General features: G+C 42.2%; 1 protein-coding gene across 1 annotated transcript in view; it reads left to right on the top strand.

The window, feature by feature from the left end:
• The window catches only part of NINJ1 (ninjurin 1), a 36,921-nt gene that overhangs the window by 5,462 nt on the left and 10,449 nt on the right, over nucleotides 1-21,010 (top strand). Inside the window, exons 2-3 of the mRNA XM_048858456.2 lie at nucleotides 12,841-13,075; nucleotides 20,035-20,200. Of these exons, the coding sequence (XP_048714413.2) occupies nucleotides 12,841-13,075; nucleotides 20,035-20,189 (390 nt within the window). The 3' untranslated portion in view covers nucleotides 20,190-20,200. The remainder of the gene's footprint in view (nucleotides 1-12,840; nucleotides 13,076-20,034; nucleotides 20,201-21,010) is intronic.

Here is a 21,010-nt window from a genome sequence, read left to right as displayed (position 1 = left end):
TTACAGGAGTCAGACCTCTAGTACCCTGCATTTATCATCTGGATCAAGTTTAGTTCTCAGTTGTAGTAGTACTTTTAAAACTTATTTTGAAGCTATCAGAATGTCTGCAAGCCACAGCAGGGCTCTGTGAAAACCTGCCACATTAGTTATCTTGTCTTCCAGAATGGTATTCCCAGATTTCATGAGCTTTGTAGTTAGAACTCTCATGTGCGATTATAAAGCATCATTAAATAATCATATTGGCTCTGAATATTCATTTTCTTCTATAGAGTTTGTGTCATGCAGAGAAAATATTAGTTTGTATTAAAGGAGAAACCTTTGCTGTTTCACCGCATAGGGTGGTAATTATACTGCTTCAGGGCCTAATCTTGCTCTCAGTGAATTTATTGACAAGACTCCCACTGATTTAAAATAGAGCAGGATCAGTCCCTCCCTTCCCTTTGAATTTAAGTCTGAAAGCTAAACGCAGCCCTGGCATGGGCTTCAGTGGAGTTGCTTCCGCTTACAGTGGTTTTGAATTTGGTCCAATATCTTTTGTAAGAGACAATAGTATATAGTTATACACTCATTCTTTGGAGCAAGTTCTACGTAAGCATTAACGCAATACATTAACATGCAGGGACTGCATTCTTGTCTAATCTGGGAATGATGGCAGATTGGGAGGCTTTCCTGAATCTGGGCCTATTTAAGCATGTTCTTATGTGCTGCCCTTAGTGCAGTCCTGAATAGGGATGGACTTAACTTCATGCATACACACTTTCCCGAATCAAAGCCTTAATACAGAAATGAAAGGAAAACATGATGCAGGGAAAAAGAAATCTAGCATGAATGGTTTTGTCTTGATTAAATAAGTTGGATTTGTTTTCCTTTTAAAACCCTTTACTACTTGATATGCATTGTCGTCTTGATTGCTTTCTAAGGAATTCTGTATTGTCTTTATCTGAATACATTATTAATCCTACTTTTTCCTTTTCTTTTTTAATAATGTTGCTATAATAATACTCTTGATTTTAGACCTGTGAAAAACATCTCAGATGTGATTTCACCAGCTCTCACAAGCTAAGCATCGTTGAGCTGCATTAGCACTTGAATGCCAGACCTCTAGAGAAAATGGAGGTACTACTTTAGGAAGTGGTGTTGATGAGGGCTTGTCTACACTGGCAAGTTTCTGCACAGTAAAGTAGGTTTTTGAACTCAAACTGCAGATGTGTACACACTGCCAAGCCACTTTGTGCACAGAAACTCCTCCGTTGCAGTGCTGCAAAAAAACCACCTCAACGAGAGTCGTAAGGCTATTTGCACAGAGGCTCCAGCGCTCTATTGCCAGTGTAGACACTTGATTGCTTTCTGCGGCGTAATTGGCCTCCGGAGCTGTCCCATAATGCCTCAAGTGACCGCTCTGCTCATTGTTTTGAACTCAGCTGCCCTGGAGACATGCGCCCCTCCCCTTTCAAAGCAGGGCTGATGTTGGGGTTTCCCCCTCCCCCTGCCTCAGGACTGGTTGCTTCCTGCCGCTGTCTGAACTTACAAGACAACATGCTGACACACTCTCTGTCCCCCAAAACACACTCTCTCCATCCCTTCATACACACACACACACTCCTTGTCAAACTCTCCCCCCTACCACTTCAGTTGAAAAGTAGCTGGCAATGTAGTAGGATGCCCATGGAACAATGGAATTGGGAAACCTGCATCATGTGATGCTGTGCCTGCCCCATGAGGCATTGCAAACCCTTCCCAAAGAACCCTGCGGCCAGTTGCACAGTGGGATAGCTACCACAATGCACTGCTGTCTTTGCCATGGCAAGACCTGCTAATGTGGATGCTCTCAAGCGTCACAAGGAGCACAGTGTGGACACGCAACAGCGTTTTAATAAAAGTGGTATAATTTGTGGTGCAGAAACATGCCAGTGTAGACATACCCTAAGTTCTGTATGTGGTATTCTTCTATCTGAGTCAGTAGTGAACTAGTGGTTGAGTGTGGTGTTGTGGGCATGGTCCTTTGGCGGTTTTATCTTTGAGGAGATAGAAAAACAAGAAGGTCTCAACCATCTGTTGCATAGCTGCCACCATTCCAAAGATTTTCCTAGGCATAATACTGAAAAACAGCAAGGGTTCTGGAGTCTTTTCAGGAGAGAATGCCTAAAACAAGATATTTCTGGTTGTGAGTGACCACATAGTTACCCATCATATTTCTGATTTGTGAATGAGAGAGAGCCGGGGACGCTGCGATTGACAAACAATTATATAATCAGCTTAATGGTGTAGTTACAGGAATAACATTTCGACTTAGACACTGGGAAACTAATAGATTAGGTTTATGCTTAAAAAAAAAAAAATCGGGAAGTTGTCCCCCTTCCTCACTTTTCTTCTATGGGGATTTTGTGCTTTGCAGACAGAAAGTATTGTCTATTATACACACGCAATGGGTGAAGTTTTCTGAATTGGCCAGTGCTTTTGGATACTTCAGTTTCTGGAAGCCCAACTTGAGACATGGGGCCTGATATTCAGAAGCACAGAGCACTCACAGCCCCAGTTGAAACCCACAGGAGCTGTGGGTGCTCAACGATTCTGAATCAGGGTCAAAGCGTCTCAGATTGGATGCCCCAAATTTGTATTGTGTGCACACAAATCAAAGATTGCAGTATATGCAGAGAGCTGGAAATTGAAGTTTAGTTTAACAGCTCTGAACTGTTGGTTTTCCAGTGTGGTCAGTTAAGGATAGATTAACAGTCATAGAGCTTGATCTTGCAAACCCCGATTCATGTATATGAGTAACTTCATTCATGTTGTCAAGTATCAGAGGGGTAGCCGTGTTAGTCTGTATCCACAAAAACAACGAGGAATCTGGTGGCACTTTAAAGACTAACAGATTTATTTGGGCATAAGCTTTCATTGGTAAAAAATAAATCCGTTAGTCTTTAAGGTGCCACCAGACTCCTTGTTGTTTTCATTCATGTTAACAGTCCTATAGCTCTCAATATGCACAAGCATTTGCAAGATCTGGCTCATAACTTTTAACTTTCAGGTCTCTGTTGATTTAGAGCATGTTCTAAAACAAACAACTCTGAAACCAGTATTTAATTCTATCCTCTTAGAAAGCAGGTGTATGATGGGAGAAATGTAAGAGGCTGACCAGAACAATAGCTGCATGTAAGCCAGAAGCAAAAGGGCATACATTAAAATCTCCAGCGCGTGAAGTCACGTGCATTTTCTTTCATACATGCAAGGGCACAAGAAAGTCACAGAAGTGAACTTTAACATCGTTATGGAGCGAATGAAAGAAATGAGTGTTCAGTGGTGCTGGTGTTTGCAGACTAATTTCCAGTGTGGAGAGGTATCCACATAAAAAACCAGCATGCGAATTGGTACTGACACTTTTACCTCTCCTGACAGTGTAATTGGTACCCTTTTGGGGACTCTCAGCAAAGGCCAAAGTTTGAATAGCAAGACTAAATTCCTCTTCCCCCCATCCCCCTATCAGCCATTCCTCTTTGTCAGACTTTAGGCATGTTAGTGTGCTAGTGTGTGGAAGCTTAAGTAGACAGCGTAGGTTAGTGAATGAACAGGGAAGTTTGGTCTTCAGGCTTTTCAATCAGGTAACTTTCACCACTGAGTCAAAGAGCAATAAAAGCGAGAGCCTTACTATAATACACACAAGACCGGACTAAAGAAAAGGAGTACTTGTGGCACCTTAGAGACTTACCAATTTATTTGAGCATAAGCTTTCGTGAGCTACAGCTCACTTCATCCGATGCTGTAGCTCACGAAAGCTTATGCTCAAATAAATTGGTTAGTCTCTAAGGTGCCACAAGTACTCCTTTTCTTTTTGCGGATACAGACTAACACGGCTGCTACTCTAAGACCTGTATGTTTAGCAAACTGCCTTGATATTTGTTTTCAAACTTTATCTGAAGTGGATACTGTCCCTGATTTGCAACTAAAAGCCAGAGCATTTTTGTTGTTGAGTCATCGGGTGTAAGGAATAAGGCTCTTTTTACAAAGGAAATCCCCATGAACTGGAAGGCACAGGGTCAGAATGGTCAGTAAAAACAAGTAGTTGCAAAATATTCTTTTACCCACACAGTTGCCAGTAAAATATTACTAAAATTAACCGTACTGTGGGGAAATAAGCATTGGGTTACTCGTTACCCTTTTAATCTTTTGGCAAAGATTTAAGAGAAGGAAAACAATGCAACTATTCTGATGTAGTGTCTTAATTAGTTGGCTCCCCACAGACGAGAGTAAACACTGCTGGTGAAGACAGTGGTCCCACAAAAGGGGCTGCAAGATGCTGGGTGGGTGAGCAAGCTCTGTCAATGAAAAACGAAGCTGTTCAGCAAATGGTTCTCACTGCTCTCAGAAGAGCGACAGAGATTGGAGATGGGAAAGCTTTTCACAGCTCTCCTTTTCAGAACAAGCTAAAGAACACACTGCACAGACAAACATGGTTTGTGCCCAGATGTCCTGATTTTTTAGGGACAGTTCCAGTATTTGGGACTGTGTCTCATGTGGGCGCCTGTCATAAATATAAAGGGAAGGGTAAACACCTTTAAATCCCTCCTGGCCAGAGGAAAAACCCTTTCACCTGTAAAGGGTTAAGAAGCTAGGATAACCTCGCTGGCACCTGACCAAAATGACCAATGAGGAGACAAGATACTTTAAAAGCTGGAGGGGGGGGGACGGGACGGAGACAATGGGTTCTCTCTGTCTGTGTGAGGCTTTTCCAGGACTAGAACAGGTCAGAACTCCTGTAAAGAGTTAGTAAGCAATCTAGCTAGATATGCGTTAGATTCTGTTTTGTTTAAATGGCTGATAAAATAAAGTTGTGCTGAATGGAATGTATATTCCTGTTTTTGAGTCTTTTTGTAACTTAAGGTTTTGCCTAGAGGGATTCTCTATGTTTTGAATCTGATTACCCTGTAAAGTATTTGCCATCCTGATTTTACAGGTGATTCTTTTACTTTTTCTTTAATTAAAATTCTCTTAAGAACCTGATTGCTTTTTCATTGTTCTTAAGATCTAAGGGTTTGGGTCTGTGTTCACCTATGCAAATTGGTGAGGATTTTTATCAAGCCTTCCGCAGGAAAGGGGGTGTAGTGCTTGGGGGGATATTTGGCGGGGTGGGGGGGAGGGAGGAGAAGTTTCCAAGTGGGCACTTCCCCTGTTCTTTGTGTAACACTTTGGTGGTGGCAGCGTTTAACCTAAGCTGGTAAGAATAAGCTTAGGGGGTCTTTCATGCAGGTCCTCACATCTTTACCCTAGAGTTCAGAGTGGGGAAGGAACCTTGACAGCGCCTATTACCCCACACCCCCTGTCCCACTTGCTATCTGGTCACCCTACGCAGAGCTCAGATACCAGCTCTGCTGTGGCAGACGTGCGTGCATGCTGGTTGTTAACATGGAAGTGAATACACTAAGATCTTGTTCACATGAGGGCTTCTTTGAAACCATTCTCAGACACTTGTGAGGTTCCCCCCCCCAAATATAGTCAGTAACTTGTCTGTACTAGATAATTCTGGTGGTAGGAGCATGGCATGGGATTGCATCACACCACACTGTGACTAAAGATGCAGAATATTTGCAGTGGTGCAGAAACATGCCAGTAGTATTGATGTTTTAGTTCCTTGGAACAAGACTCACCATCATCACATCCAGCACTGGCTCACGGCCAGAGGTGAAAGTAAGCCGTTACGCCCTGGTATGGCGTACCGGCAAGAGCCGGTGTGCTGTATTGAGGCAGCCTGGCTTCCCCAGGGGGCAATTTATAGCTGGCGCCCCAAGCCCTTTAAATTGCCTCCAGAGCCCTGTTGTTGGAGCCCTGAGGTAGCAGCTGCGGGGCTCCGGTGGCTATTTAAAGGGCCAGGGATTTTCTGCTTCTACCACCCCTGCCCTGTAAATAGCCGTTGGAGCCCCGCCGCCGCTACTCCAGGGCTCCGGAGGCTATTTAAAGGACTGGGGTGGTAGAAGCAGGGGAGCCACAGGCCCTTTAAATAGCCCCCAGAGCCCCAGGCTGCTACTGCTACCCCGGTGGGAGAGGAGAGGGGAGGGGAGGGGAGAGGGCAGTTACCTTACAGGGTGGGCTGGGGCTGGCTCTGACCCCCTCAGCCCCGCCCCTTCTGCCCTAGGCTCCACCCCTTCTGGGGGCCAGAGCTGGCCCCAGCGTCCTGGTAAGTCACTCGACTTACTTTCACCCCTGCTCATGGCAGTGCTCATGTAAACCAAGACCACATCTACATTAGGCAGATCGCCCAAAGTTATTCATCCACTGGTGTAGCCCCACGAGCGATGGCAACAGTGCTAGCTGTGGTGTAGTGCTGAGAGTTGCTTACATTTTTTATTGCACGTCATCTAGACCTATCCAAGTAAGGTTAGCTGCATATTGCAGGGATGCAATTCTCTGGTGTGTGCAAGGCTATTAAGGTACGGCACTGACTGTGAGGCAGAGAAACAGCTTTATCCCAGCCACATTTATGCAGAGAGCTCCAGGAAAAAAGGATGGGGAATATATTTCATAGAATTGTCTCCCCACTACTCCATAAGCTGTCTGGCAGCAGGTGTCCTCTCACTGCTCCTTATGGATCTTTACACAGTTTGGGTAAAATAAGCATGTTGGAAAAAACAGTAAGGGAGACAGATCCTAGACATGTGCATGGAAAGAACCTTCTGTAGCTGGATCTTACCCTTCCTGTATACATTTGTAGAAAGGGGGAAATACAGTCGCACCATCACTCCTGCCCCAAATACCAGAGGGCCCTCTGAAGATCCAGCCTTTCACTGACTGGGGGAGGGTCTCTCTGTAGTGGAAACACTTAATCTATCTTGCACTCACTGGAAAAGGTTACTATCGTTGGAATCTGTGCCCATTTATTTGTAGTCTCCCCTCTGTGTGGGAAGCGCCTTAAAAAGGGCCAGGCACTGGCTGAGGAAGTGCCGCCAGCATTAGCAGTATTTCAGACTGCAAGCGAAGGGGTAATTGTAGCACAGATAGGCAAAGCCATGCTAGCTTTAATCTAGCTAGCATTGGTAACCGTAGAAATGGGGCAGCAAAGGCTGGCATCCAGAGTACAAACCCTGCAGGAAGCCTGCATACACTCTGGTTCCTAGCCCGTAGGTAAATCTGGGCCATCACATCTACACTACTATTGTCGTCCAGGCTAGCTAGATTAAAGCTAGCATAGGCATGTCTATCCACGCTATAGTCACACCTTCACTTCGCAGTGTAGACATAGCATAAAGCTGCATTAGAACTGGACAGAGTCACAGGGTGCCAGGAGCCACTGCAGAAGTGAGCAATCCCAGCTCTTCTTCAGGGGGCAAATGTTGCCCTTGTGGAGGGGAAAAGGTAGATACCCTGTGGTTTCTGAACAGTGCTTATAAAATGGAAAGCACTGGTTAAATACGTGGCACTGTTACAGCATCGTTGCAGCGAGCACTGGATGGCATTTTATAGCCGCATAGCAAAAAGCATTTTGGACAGTTATTGTAAGCCCAGTTCAAGTTTTAGCATAGACCTTGCTTCTGTGTCTCACTTTGCTTTCGGGAGAGGGATAGCTCAGTGGTTTGAGTATTGGCCTGCTAAACCCAGGGTTGTGAGTTCAATCCGTGAGGGGGCCATTTAGGGACCTGGGGCAAAAATTGGGGATTGGTCCTGCTATGAGCAGGGGGTTGGACTAGATGATCTCCTGAGGTCTCTTCGAACCTTGATATTCTATGATTCAGGCTTAAATCTTCTAAAGCCAAGAAGCTGCAGCACAGAGACCTAATTTACTGGTACCTGCCAGCTACATGCTGTTTCTTAATCACAGTATGAAATCATTTCCTGCTTTCCTCCTACATAGTATTTAAACATAGATATTGCTATCTAACATGCTTTTTTCCCCCCAATTCTAACTGCCATAGACAGCAAAGCCTCTGCAGTAGTACTGACTAAATCAGTATTTTCAGCAGTTGCCTTAAACTGATCTTCCAGCATGTCGATCTTCAATTCTGACACACTAATCCATGCACTGTTTCTTTCCTCTTCCCTTGCCAGATGGGAAGTACCTCTCCCTAATGAGGGAGTGGAAGTTACTGGAACTTTTCTGGTTACATTTTCCCTCTCCCCAAATAAAAAGCGATAAATACCACCATTTCCTCAGCTAAAGGGTGTTTGGAAATACTTGCATACAGTAGAGGACTGACATTTTTCAGTGGTGAATTTGTTAACTTGTTAGAACAGCTGCATCTGAATTTCCGAGAGTGTTAGAGTCACCATATAAAATGTCAATAGTAAACTTAAATAGGACATGAATTCAGTGGAGTGGACACTAGAATATCAAGTGTAGGTATTCTCTCCATGCCTTACTTTCCCCGCTATTTAAAGTAGTTATTGTTGAAAAGCAACTCAAACCCAAATTACTGTACTTGTTTGCTCTATGAGCCACAAAAGCCCAAAGCACAGTGCTCAACAGAGGTGCTCTGCAGTAGCTCAGAACAGGAGGTCGGTGACTAAGGCTGTCTATTGACCATAACCCTTACGTGGGGCTGGAACCCAGCAGCCACTATAATAGACGATTTAATGAATCAGGATATTAACCCTCCATGTCCCCCATCCTCCCAGGATGTTTAAAAATGTGGGAGTGCTTTTCCTGGTATAAGGACTGGGCCAAGTTTCACTCTGATGCGTGAGCACCCTATTATATCCACAGGTGGAAATTAAAGCGGAATGAGCCCCAGTCCATTTACATGTAGTTAATGAAGAGTTGTGTATTAAAGTAAATTATTTAAGGCCATGTTCCCACTCCCATTGAAGCCAAAGGGAAAACAGAGAGAGCTCCAAGACTGGGCCCTAAAGATTTTATTGCAATGTGGATAGGGAACAGGGCCGGTGTAACCACTAGGCAGCTGCCTAGGGCGCCAAGATTTGGGGGAGCCAAAAAGCGGTGCCCCCCAAATTTTTTTTTTTACACTATTGCCAGAAAACAAATGAATAAAGAAAAGAGAACTGTTGTTGAACTTGCATTTTAACTTGTCGTTCTCTTGTACATTACAGCTATAGCCTACACCAACTCTGCATTGTGGGCATGAGTGTACTGCTTCACTATGGTACAAAGTGGCAAGGACGTCATTTTTCTTGTCGTGTGCAGCCGTCACCCATTCTGACAGCCTGTTTATAATGCTACGTTCACTAGTTTTCGGAGGTTGTCGACTGAGGCTAACTATTTTTGTTGAGTTGTTTCAGATCTAAGACTCTTGCAATTGCTGCTGCATCATTTTGCTAATACTTTGTGTCAATTGTGTGTGTATGTTCAGTATCTGAGTGTATATGTTTATCATGTGCAAATGTGTGTAGTTTGTTGAAATTTGTCATATTGATTGTCAGTTGTTGTATGATGGAGTATCCGCCATTCTAATTTTATAAATTTTATTAACAATAATTGGATAGTCTAAAGGTAGAATAAAACGTAGTAGATTTTGATATGAAAGAATGAATGAATGAAGTATATGTGACTAAAAAGGGTGTATTTCTGATTACAATCAATATTGCTTAATTTTAAGGAAGAGTCATCTTGATCTCTTAATAAATGTTTACGTCACACAATTGATGAAATTCAAATAGTGACTCAGGAAGTGACATGTATTCTCTATCCTTTACTTTTAATAGTGAACAAGAAAAAGAACTGATAGGAATAAAATTTAATTTTTTTTCGTTTTCAGTTGTTGCAGCCTCATGGCAGATAGAGAAAAATTGTCTGGGGCACAATTTCGTAAGTGGAAGGCAGACAAGCAAAAAGAAGAAAGAATAAATTTTCAAGCCGAATGTGTATTAATTCTAATGAACAATGCCACGTTATGCAGTATTCATTTTTGAAAGTTTATAATAAGCGATGCTCTGGGGGAAGGAGAGAGGGGGCGCAAGGTGGAAGTTTCGCCTAGGGCGCAAAATATCTTTGCACCAGTTCGCAGTCTGCTTTCTTCATTTAGAATTGGAGCCTGGGTCAAACCAATCTACTATTTACCATAGGTCAAATATTGCACTCTAAGTCAGTTTCTTTGGAAGGAAGAAGCAAACAATTAGCCAGCAGATACCTGAACAGATAGTTATGCTTCCTCAGTTATGAACTTATTGCAAAACCCCACAAATGGGATCAGTTTTATAGTCCATAAAAAATTTTTTAAAAAAAGTTATTTTCAATAGAATCACACAGGCCAAATTCTGCTGTTACGCTTGTGCAACTTTTTGATGTTATTGGCATTACATGTTTGCAGCCACAGGCAGAATATGGCCTATATTGTACAATTAATAATAGGTGATATTAGTTTAAGTCTTTTTGCTCAATAGTTCCAACATTTATTTTGTGCTGCTTTTCCTTGAAGGTAATGGGAACACAGCCACAAGGGTTTTCACTTCTGTTAGGGAGACGATATCATTCAAGGAACTGTAATGTTTATATAAGTGATTCAGTAGCATGTGTCCATGTCTTCCCCCCCAGGAAACTGGGGCAAATAGGGTTGGGTTTTTTTTTAAAAAAATTTAATACCATGGGAGCTAAACAAAGCTAAAGAAATAGATATTTCTGACTGACTGAAGTTTTGATCTGAAAAATTAACACTTCCTCTTTTCACCAAGTCTCAGTAATCCTCTGTGTGAGGCTATGATTACATGGCTTCATTCCCATCACTGCTGTCTCATGACATTTTTCTCTCAGTACATTATTTAAATTGTGTCCAGAGAAATGAGGTCAAATTTTCAGTTTGTTCTCTTGCAAGGAACTGGGCAGTTACGTGATATAGCATAAAACATTTAATGCACTGAAATTTTTCTAGCTTCAAAGACGACAAGCACAGGATGGACAGTGGCAGAACTGGCTTTGAAACTGGAAGTTTGGATGCTTTGATCACAGCCACTGACCAGTTTAATTAGAGAGTGTCTTCTGAATTTGAAAGAACCTTTAAATAGAGACTTTTCCCCACAGTGCTTAGCCTTTCCAAAGAAAACATTTATATAGTAAAAATATCCCTAACAAATGGGAGTTAAAAAACCCAAAACCAAAAAACCCCAGCCATGACACTTTTTATAATCTTTCAAAAGAAATTATATTGAAGTAGTTAGAAACCAAAGATATGGACAAGATGGAAGCTCATATACAGTCAGTCACCCAAGAGAAAAGGAAGTTGTTTGCATAATTAAACATTCAGTAAGGAAGAAGAGTTATTAAATCAGATATCGAAGGTCTATATTCTGCTCCCTCTTATGCCTGTGCAACTTCATGGAGGTGGGTAGAGGTGCCTGGGTATATAGTTGTGCTACATGGGTGTAACAGAAGGCATAATTTGGTTCATAGTTTTAAGTGTGTACCAAGGGCCAGATTTTTTAAAGAGGTCAAAGGGAGGTAGGTGCCTAACCTGCTTTGAGAGAGACAAGGTGGGTGAGTTAATATCTTTTATTGGACCAACTTCTGTTGGTGAGAGAGACACGCTCTCAAGCTTCTGAAGAAGAGCTCTATGTAAGCTCAAGAGCTTGTCGCTCTCACCAACAGAAGCTGGTCCAAATAAAATATATTAACTCATCCTCCTTGTCTCTCTAATACCCTGGGACCAACACAGCCACAACATAAGCTGCTTTTAGGCAGTTTTGAAAATCTCACCAGGTGCCTAATTCCTTTAGAAATCTGTTGCCAATGAGAGTTTTACTGATATCCTAAAGGATGAGGAAGGAAAAAAAGCAAGAGAGAACAGACCTGCTATGTCTACTGCTTTCCCCAATAGATTACTGCTTTTTTGGCATTTGGTGTTAGAAATCCCCTGACCTTTCAAAACAAAAAGTCCATTGCCTTTGTAGCGGGGGGGAGGGGAAGTATCTTAATCATCTCCCATCACATGAGATCAGAAATGGAATATCCACATACGTATTGGGGTGGGCACAGCATGGGAATATCCACCAGTGTATCTGGATGGCACAAAGGCTTATGCAGCAGTTTAATCCAACAAATCCTCAGATAGGATTATTGAATGACTCTGGTGGTGCATAGGTCTTGTCCCACATAGGGAGGAGTTTCATCCAGTATAGTGGGTGTTTAAAGCAGTGGCTCCCAACCGTTCCAGACTACTGTACCCCTTTCCAGGTGTCTGATTTGTTTTGCATATCCCCAGGTTTCACCTCACTTAAAAACTACTTGCTTTCAAAATCAGACCTAAATATAGAAAAAAAAGTGTCATAGCACACTATTACTGAAAAATTGCTCATGGTCTCATTTTTACCATATTTTTACAGTTATAAAATAAATCAATTGGAATTTAAATATTGTACTTACATTTCAGTGTATAGTATATAGAACAGTATAAACAAGTAATTGTCTGTATGAAATTTTAGTTTGTATGGACTTCGCTAGTGCTTTTTATGTAGCCTATTGTAAAACTAGGTAAATATCTAGAGGTGTTGATGTACCCCCTGGAAGACCTGTGTGTACCCCCAGGGGTACACGTACCTCTGGTTGAGAGCTGCTGGTTTAATGTATAGCCCTGGTTTTAAAAATGTTTAAAAGCAATCCAATTTCTACACTTCTCAGCCTTTAGATTATGCAGATTCCCCAAACTTTCTGTCTCTTGTGACATGGAAATTCTGATGCACATGCTTCTAACAGTTAGTACATTGTATATATCTGCCTTAAGTCCAGGCATAATCTATTGCTCCTTGATGAGAGGATCTTGGTAGGTGTGAGCACACAGAAACAGATGAGAGCAGTACAGGGGTGAGCAGAACTATTAGGGAAATCAGTCCCTGGTCCAGAGTCCCTTCTTTAGCTCTCTATCCTGTTAAACTTGACGTATTCATAACTGGAATTTTTTTAACTTTCAGCCTAGACCACAACGCTGGCTGCAGGGAAATGGACCCATTAATATGAACCACTATGCCAATAAGAAGAGTGCTGCAGAGAGCATGTTGGACATTGCTCTTCTGATGGCCAATGCATCCCAGTTGAAAGCAGTAATGGAGCAAGGACCTTCCTTCTCATTCTACATCCCACTTATTGTTCTCATCAGCATATCCCTCATACTTCAAATTGGCGTGGGCGTGCTCCTGATATTCCTTGGTACGTATTAAGAACATTACTATTTATTTTTCCTTTAGGATTAACCCTGTTTTTACATTTTCCTTTTGGAAAGAAAGCTATTTGAATGGCTTTGTCTCAGAACAGGTTAAAATTCAGCTACAGAATACAGGAAATGTTTTTGGTATGTTGGCTTCCTTTTCACTGGGGAAAGTGGATTGCCAATAAGCTTCCTCATTTTTAATTGCTGACTGCAGGAAAATAGACTATTATTTCAGTGAGGCTGGAGGACCAAGGAACATAGTTAAATACAGTGCACTTTAAACAACAACAACAATCTATATAGGGCAGGCTCTTTATGCACCATAGCCTCATGCAATTAGAAGCAACAGAGTCTTAAGGAATGACCAAAAAGTTATTCTGTAGCAACAGCAGTAAAAGAGTAGATTACACCTCCTCCCCAACATCTTTATTAGAAGTGACACTACAGTCCTCCACCCCCACATTACCAATGTGACAGACTAATAGTGGTATCCTAGATGTTTTCTTTAGTTTATCACTAGTTACACCCCCACCCCAAATTTCTTTTACACTGATGCTGTACATGGCTTTAACGACTTTAAACCAGTGTGAGTGAAAGCAGAATTTGGTCCTGAGTACTAGACATCAGCATAAGGCTTGGTAAGAATAAAATGAACTTATTTGAAAACTCCCAGCCTTATGGGGTAAATAGGGGAACTCATATTACTTTGCATGTACCATAAATGGCATTAAGGAGTATTTTAGAATACTGACATTCTGGTTACCACACGTATCGTACAAAGAACAATGGAAAGATATAGTTAAGGATGCCAAAGTCGTTACAGGTTTTGACACTAGTGATTTTTAGAAGTATTAACTGGACTTAAAGCTAAGAAGAAGAGATTCACTCTTTATAGCATCTCTTATTGGTATATAATCCCTTGAAAGAAATGGATTGACAGCCATAAGCTATTAGAGAATTGTTCAAAGGCAAGATCCTGGATTCTATTTGAGGAATGGTATAGCTAACAAACAGCTAAGATAGAATTTCTTCACACCAAAGACATGTCTAACCCATGATCAAGCCACCATCACTTCATCTTGACTTTTGGGTCAACAGGACATATAACATCAGAGTAAAAGCTGATATGTCTATGCCTGGGGACCATCTTCTGGACTGGCGAGGAGATTCTAGCACAAGTATCAAGATCACTTTGATTTTGAACTTATTGTCACTATTAATATTCATTATTACCAGTGTTACATGTGTCTGATTACTGGTAAGACTAAAGAAAACATCAGTAGAGAAAGCATTTATACTTTTTCTGAAAAATATTTAAGATGATATATTTATTATTAGGACTTATTTAAAGATAGAGGGTGAAATCCTAGCTGCATTGGGCTTCAATGGGAATGTTGCCATTATATTAAATAATTTGGATTAAATCAAAGGGACTGATCTATGTAGAATCCAAGTTCTGCTTTTTGCATTTTCTATTATCCTCGAATTTACAGACCCCATTGCCGTTTCATGCAGCTGGAAATTAATGCAGCATTTTTATTGATTTTTTTCAAAATACCAACATTTACTGTACCAGCACTAGGAATTTCTGTATTTATACTGCAGATGAAAATCCAAGACCCAAGAACTAGTTATCCAAGTTCTGAGTTTAAAGTTAGACTCCTTCTAAATTAACAGAGCAACTGTGTTGTGTGGGCAAAGGGCTTGATCCTGTGCTCCTTATGCAAAACACTGACCTCAATAGAAGGGATGTGCATGGAGGGTGGGTGCAGGGGAATCCATTTCCTATACTCCAATCCCATGGTTGCATTAGTGGTCCAGTATCCATTTTGGTGGAAAATTCCAAATAAATGGTGCTAACGGACTATAACCTAGAATTTGCTAACATGCGTCTCTGGGATGAGAGTGGAGAGCACCAAGGAATTATGCAGCATTCTTCCAAAACATTTTTGAAAGTAGAATCATTTGCATTGTCACTATCAGAATCTTTGGTAGTCTTTGCATATACTTTGCCATCACAGGAGTGAGATGTGTAGTGAGATTCCAGCATCACTTTGCAAAGTTTTTAGAAAAGGCCTGTATCTGGGGCTGTAACATTCATAAGAATCACCTAGTCAAAAGGAAACCGACACCGAAAATATCTGCAGCTCAAGTTTAAAGAGTTGACCTGAGATGCTTATGCAAGTTGCCAGAGGACAGGCTTAGGTTTTCCACCAACAGCCCCTCAATAAGAGACTGCCACAGCCCATTGAAATAAGTGGGAGTCCTACTGACTTCAGAAGGCATTGGATCAGCCCCTTGCTACTGACAGCTGTATATATATAAACATTTCTCAGGTAGATTTGAAAGGCTCTTCTTTTGAAATTAAGCCCGTAAGATATTTGTGTTTTTCCATACGTAAAAAGGAGAAGTCTGGAAAGCAGAAGCCAGAGTTCACACAGGGCACTTAAAGAACCCCTCCACCCCACCCCTGATTTCTCATTGGCTGCTATTTTGCTTAATTAGCTTTCTGTGCAGCACAACTGAGGAGGCAGCCTCCTGTTCCAAGGAGGAAGTTCCCAGTTAGTGAGGATGCATGGGCTGTGGTGTCTTGGATACGCCAATGGCACCCAGCTTTGTTTCTCTCTCTTCTCATCCAGCCAGGAGAGAAGAGTGCCTTTGCCAGTGTCTGGAGGAGATTGGGGAATAGAGATCTAACTGGCTGTGACTCACTCAATTCAGATAAGACAGGAGTGATGATGGGTTACAGCAGTGGTTCTCAAACTTTTGTACTGGTGACCCCTTTCACCTAGCAAGCCTCTGAGTGCGACCCCACTTTTAAATTAAAAACACTTTTTTATATATTTAACACCATTATAAATGCTGGAGGCAAAGCGGGATTTGGGGTGGAGGCTGACAGCTCGCGACACAACATGTAATAACCTCGCGACTCCCTGAGGGGGCCCGACCCACAGTTTGAGAACCCCTAGGTTAGAGAAAGCAGCCTGAATACATGGCAGAAATAATAATAATAATGTCTTTGATTGTTGCTGAGAGACTGGTTTGAGCCCCATTGCTGCTGAATAATCCATCTCTCAGCAGTGGCAGACACTGCTTTTTAACATTTACATCTGGCTAGCAGGCTGCAATCTTCTTTCAGATGTGGACCTTTCTTCTCTAACCCATACCTTTTGTCAACCTGTAATGTGTTCTATTTGGGGGCTACACCCAAACTGTTCAGAAGCTAGAGATAAGGCAGCTGTGTAGCAGCCCACTTAGTAAACAGAGTGGTGTTCAGCCAGCACATTTAGCTGGTGCTTTAAGATTAGCACTTGCTGCCTGTGAATTTCTAGATGTGTCAAGTGTTGGCATGACTTATAGAGCTCTGAATTGCTTAGGGTGTTCCTATTTGAGAGGCTCTTCCCCAGTGACACACTGCCACATAGGTGCTGGAACTAGGGATGCTGGGGGTGCGGCCGCACCCCCTAGCTTGAAGTGGTTTCCATTCTAGACAGGGTTTACAGTTTGGTTCAATGGCTCTCAGCACCCCACTATGCAAATTGTTCCGGCACCCCTGCACTAACCACAGTGGAGATCAAAGCAGTCAAGTTGGACCCCTCCTTGGTATAAATGAAATGAAGGCATGAGACACTGTAAAGGCAGCTTGCCTTTCACAGTGCAGATATGTCTGCTGCCTCAGTGTATGGTTGTTGGACAGACAGGTTAGCTCTCTGGCCAAACAAAAACTTCCCCATCCCCCCCTTTCAGGGTAATGGAAGTTGAAGCCATTATTCAATCTCTTTCCCTTTGTTATAGATCAGTCCCAGAGTATGCCAGTTTTCACCCTTCTCTAGAGAAGATCAGCAACTCTTCTCCCTCTTTCTTCCATCCTCTCCTAGAAACTCCAGCTTCGAAAGAGGGGGCGGCAAGCGCTCAGTCCAACACCCAACCACCCTCCCCAAATGTGTCCTTGCTCAAGGCTGCTCTTGCTCCCATGGTTCTCTTCTCTAGCTAGCCAGCTTTCTAGGCAGCTTCCTCCAATTGCTCAGATGAGGCCCAGAGTGGTCTCACTGGGAGGCAAAATATATCCTGGCACTCCTTCCCATCATTCCTTGCTGTGAGCCTCCAACTCCCATCAGAAGTGGGAACAAGAACTCTGAAGAATTCCCATGTTCTGGGTTGAACCAGCAACAGGGCCATGAGCCTGCCATAAAGGGCCAGTATTCCCTGTCACAAACACAGACCAAGTGCAGAATGGGTCTGCTATTTGAGAAATAAGTTTGCTATTTCCTTCTGGTTCTAAACTGATGGAAGATTACACATGGCCTGTCCTTTGGAGAGACTGGTTTTCTGCACACTTTTCCTTGGAGGTGCCATGGCAGCGTTAACAACTTTTTAGAACGGGGAAAAAGAGAGTATTTTGAAATAGTTTAGGCTGCCTGAAATGATAGTGGGATTGGATTACTATGACAAAAGGAGTAGGAATAACTGTACTAAAGAACGGTTGAGGTTAGCTGCATGTTTCGTACTATAATAATGAAATAGGATTACTATAATTCCATCTGAAATCTCAGAGTTCTGCTTTACTAGATGGAGCTGTATTTTACCTACTTCCTCGCCCCCAATTTTGATGAATCATCAAAATGACATTTCTCTGTAACCTGATGTCTAACACATGAGATCCTCTAGGTACATATACATTGTCTTTTTTCCCCCTCCACCAGCAGCCAGCCTTAATAAACCCTTTTCTTAAATACTACAAGAAAGGAGTTGTAGTTCATTTGTCTGGAACTGCCATGCATTACAATGATCCAGGAGATGTTAGAAGACACACCTCCACACACACAAATGACAAGCATGCTACCAGCAACGCTACATAACCTGTTTTTTCAGGGTTGCCTACGGAGTTAACTCCCAAAAAGTTTTAGTGTCAGTGTAGGTGCAGAGTAGCTGAAATGGTCAAACAGTCCCCCCACTACTGCCCTACAGTGTTCTGGCTGGCTTGGGAAGTCTCTCACAGCATGCTGCTTCTGGGAACAGAGCCGAGAACTATGGGACAGATCCCCAGGAGCCTTTGGAATCGAGAGAGAGTTTAGGGCACCACTAGCACGGACGCAGGGCAAACCTGCAATGGGTCATAAACTAATTCAGCATGACTAGCCGGGATTCACTGAACCATTTGTAACTGAGTTAGTTTAAGTACAAATGGGGTCAGTAGTTCTTCAGTGTTGACAATGCCCACATGTAGGGCCCTACCAAATTCATGGTCCATTTTGGTCAATTTCATGGCCATAGGATTTTTAAAAATAATAAAATTCATGATTACAGCTATTTAAATCTGAAATTTCATCATGTTGTAATCGTAGGGGTCCTGACCCCGAATAGGATTTGTGGGAGTGGGTCGCAAGGTTATTGTAGGGGGAGGCTGCAGAACTGCTACCCTGACTTCAGCGCTGCTTCTGGCTGGGCGCTGTCTTCAGAGCTGGGCACCTGGCCTACAGGCGCTGCCGCTCTCCGCTGCCCAGCTCTGAAGGCAGCGCAGAAGTAAGGAGTGGCAATACCGTGACCCCCCTGCAACTCCCTTTTAGGTCAGGACCCCCAATTTTGAGAAATGCTGGTCTCCCCTGTGAAATATATATAGTATAGGGTAAAAGCACACAAAAGACCAGCTTTCACGGTCCGTGACGTGTTTTTCATGGCCATGAATTTGATAGGGCCCTACCCATATGCTAAAAAACCCCCACCCTGATTTGTATAACAGAGTTCGCAAACTGCACATCAAGGGGCTTTGGTAACACTGTTTATGACACTGTTGCTGCCAGAGCCTGCATGGTACTTAACATTTTATTCAGATTTCTTTTGTTTATATAATTTATGTATCTTACTACCAACCAAAGTTAGAGGAAGATGTCCTCTCATTAGTTCTCTTTAAGGGCCTGATCCAAAGCCCACTGAAATCAATGACAGTCTGCCCACCAACTTCAATGATATTTGAATCAGGCTATAAATTACAGAGCCCCTGTTTAGAGAAAAAGTGGTCAGAGGAGATTTTTGGCTTGCCATAATGCTGAACAGTCCTGCCAAATTTCACACAATCCTACACAAGCATATTCATATTTAATATTACTCATATATACAGTTTACAAGATCTGGAAATGAGGCCTACACCAATCTAATTTTATCTTCTCTTATTTGTCCTCCCCTCAGCAGTTAAAGCAAGGAAAAGTGCAAGCAAAGAAAAGAAAACAATGTTGACACAGCTGATGCTCAAAATAAGAGTGACTGCAAGCTGTGATGCTTTGAAATTTCACTCTCTGTTAATGTATCATAGATGAAATAATGCTCCTGCTTTCTAAAACTAAGAACCAGAAGCCCTAGGAATAGCCATCAGTGGGTAGATATGGGGGCAGGTACAGAGATCTCCTATTGGAACAGATGGGAGAGAGATGATTGGGCTATCTAGAAAGGATATACAGCCTATTCTGGCATTAGAGGCTAGACTTTACTGGTTCTCATTGGTAGATCATCTGATAAATGAGTAAAGACAAGTTTTCAAGAGGTAAAGTAATAAAAAATATTTAAATTTTGCATTATGACAGTTTTCCTTTTGGAAAGAAAGAAATTCAATGTACTGTAGGGAATATTAAGAGCTACAAGTGTTGGGGATCTTTTCTGTAGGATACATTCTGCATCTAGCTACACATAGCAAGTCAGTGGGAGCTGCACAAATGTATCTAAGAGCAGAATATGGCTCTTACAGTATAAGAGGATATTACATATTCATCACAAATGAAATTAGTCCTCAGATTTTGCAACATTGGCTGCAATACTAACTTCCCTTTTTGCAGGACGGATGGGTCTGGCATCTAGTGAGGGGTAAAGAGAAATCTTTATATAAGATAAATAATAAAAAGCTTTTTACCATGTATGTTAATGTGTTTTGATAGTAAAAATACCACTTTTCTCTTTTCCTTTCAAGTAAAATATGACCTTAATAACCCTGCAAAACATGCCAAGCTGGATGTCCTCAATAACCTTGCAACTGGACTGGTGTTCATTATAGTAGTTGTGAATATTTTTATCACTGCCTTTGGAGTGCAGAAACCAGTGGCTGAGACAGCCTCAAGACAGTAAGTGACAAGAAGGTGAGTTATGATCCTTTCAAATTTTTTTCTATTGCCTTCCACCCAACCGACAGTACCCACTCATACAGCCTCCCACACTCCTCATCAGAGCCTGAAAATCATGTTTTTTTTTTAACCTGGCCATTTCCCCCTTTAAAGTTTATCTGTATGATCTCTGTAGAGGGAGAACAAGTGTATTCTTCACACTGTTCTTGAATGAGATTATAAATACTAGGGATTATCAATGAATTGGATACTGGATTTTGACTGCAAAGCGCAAAAAAAGACTTAGGCATATAGAAGACAGTTTTGTACTCCACAGAGGGAACATACAAGGGGCCCCTCTTGAAGTCGTAGAGAGCATGCCTCAGGAAAAGCCACTCCTTCTTCTCAGTGCTCACAAAGCCAAATCAAGGGACTGAAAACTGTACTTTTACCCTTCTACCACAAAAGCTTTTTTACTAGGCAGGTTTGCATTTGCAGTATATTGCTATGCCAGTCAGTTATTAACACATAAAAGACTTTATCCAAGTTACTGGTATGGTTTATTGTTAACCCAATACAATGTTAGGCAGCAGTAGAGATGTTAGACTTCATTTACTGTGCCCTGTGGTTTTCCCAGGATGCACTTCTTCCTGTTTGTAGGAAGCCCAACCCAGGAAATTCTGCACTATAGGTTGCTTTGATAAATGTGGTAGAACTGTGTTATTTCCCCCACCCGAGCAGTGTAAGGCTACTCCTCAATGTGGAAGGTACTTGAAAATAAGAGGCTCTGATTTACCCTTCTATGTAAGCATAGAAGAGCTTGTGAAAGATCAAAATGTAGATCTC

Source organism: Caretta caretta, chromosome 7 (assembly GCF_965140235.1).
Source record: "Caretta caretta isolate rCarCar2 chromosome 7, rCarCar1.hap1, whole genome shotgun sequence".
NCBI lineage: Eukaryota > Metazoa > Chordata > Testudines > Cheloniidae > Caretta > Caretta caretta.
Note: the sequence above shows the minus strand (reverse complement) of the source record. Positions and strands in the feature narration are given on the sequence as shown.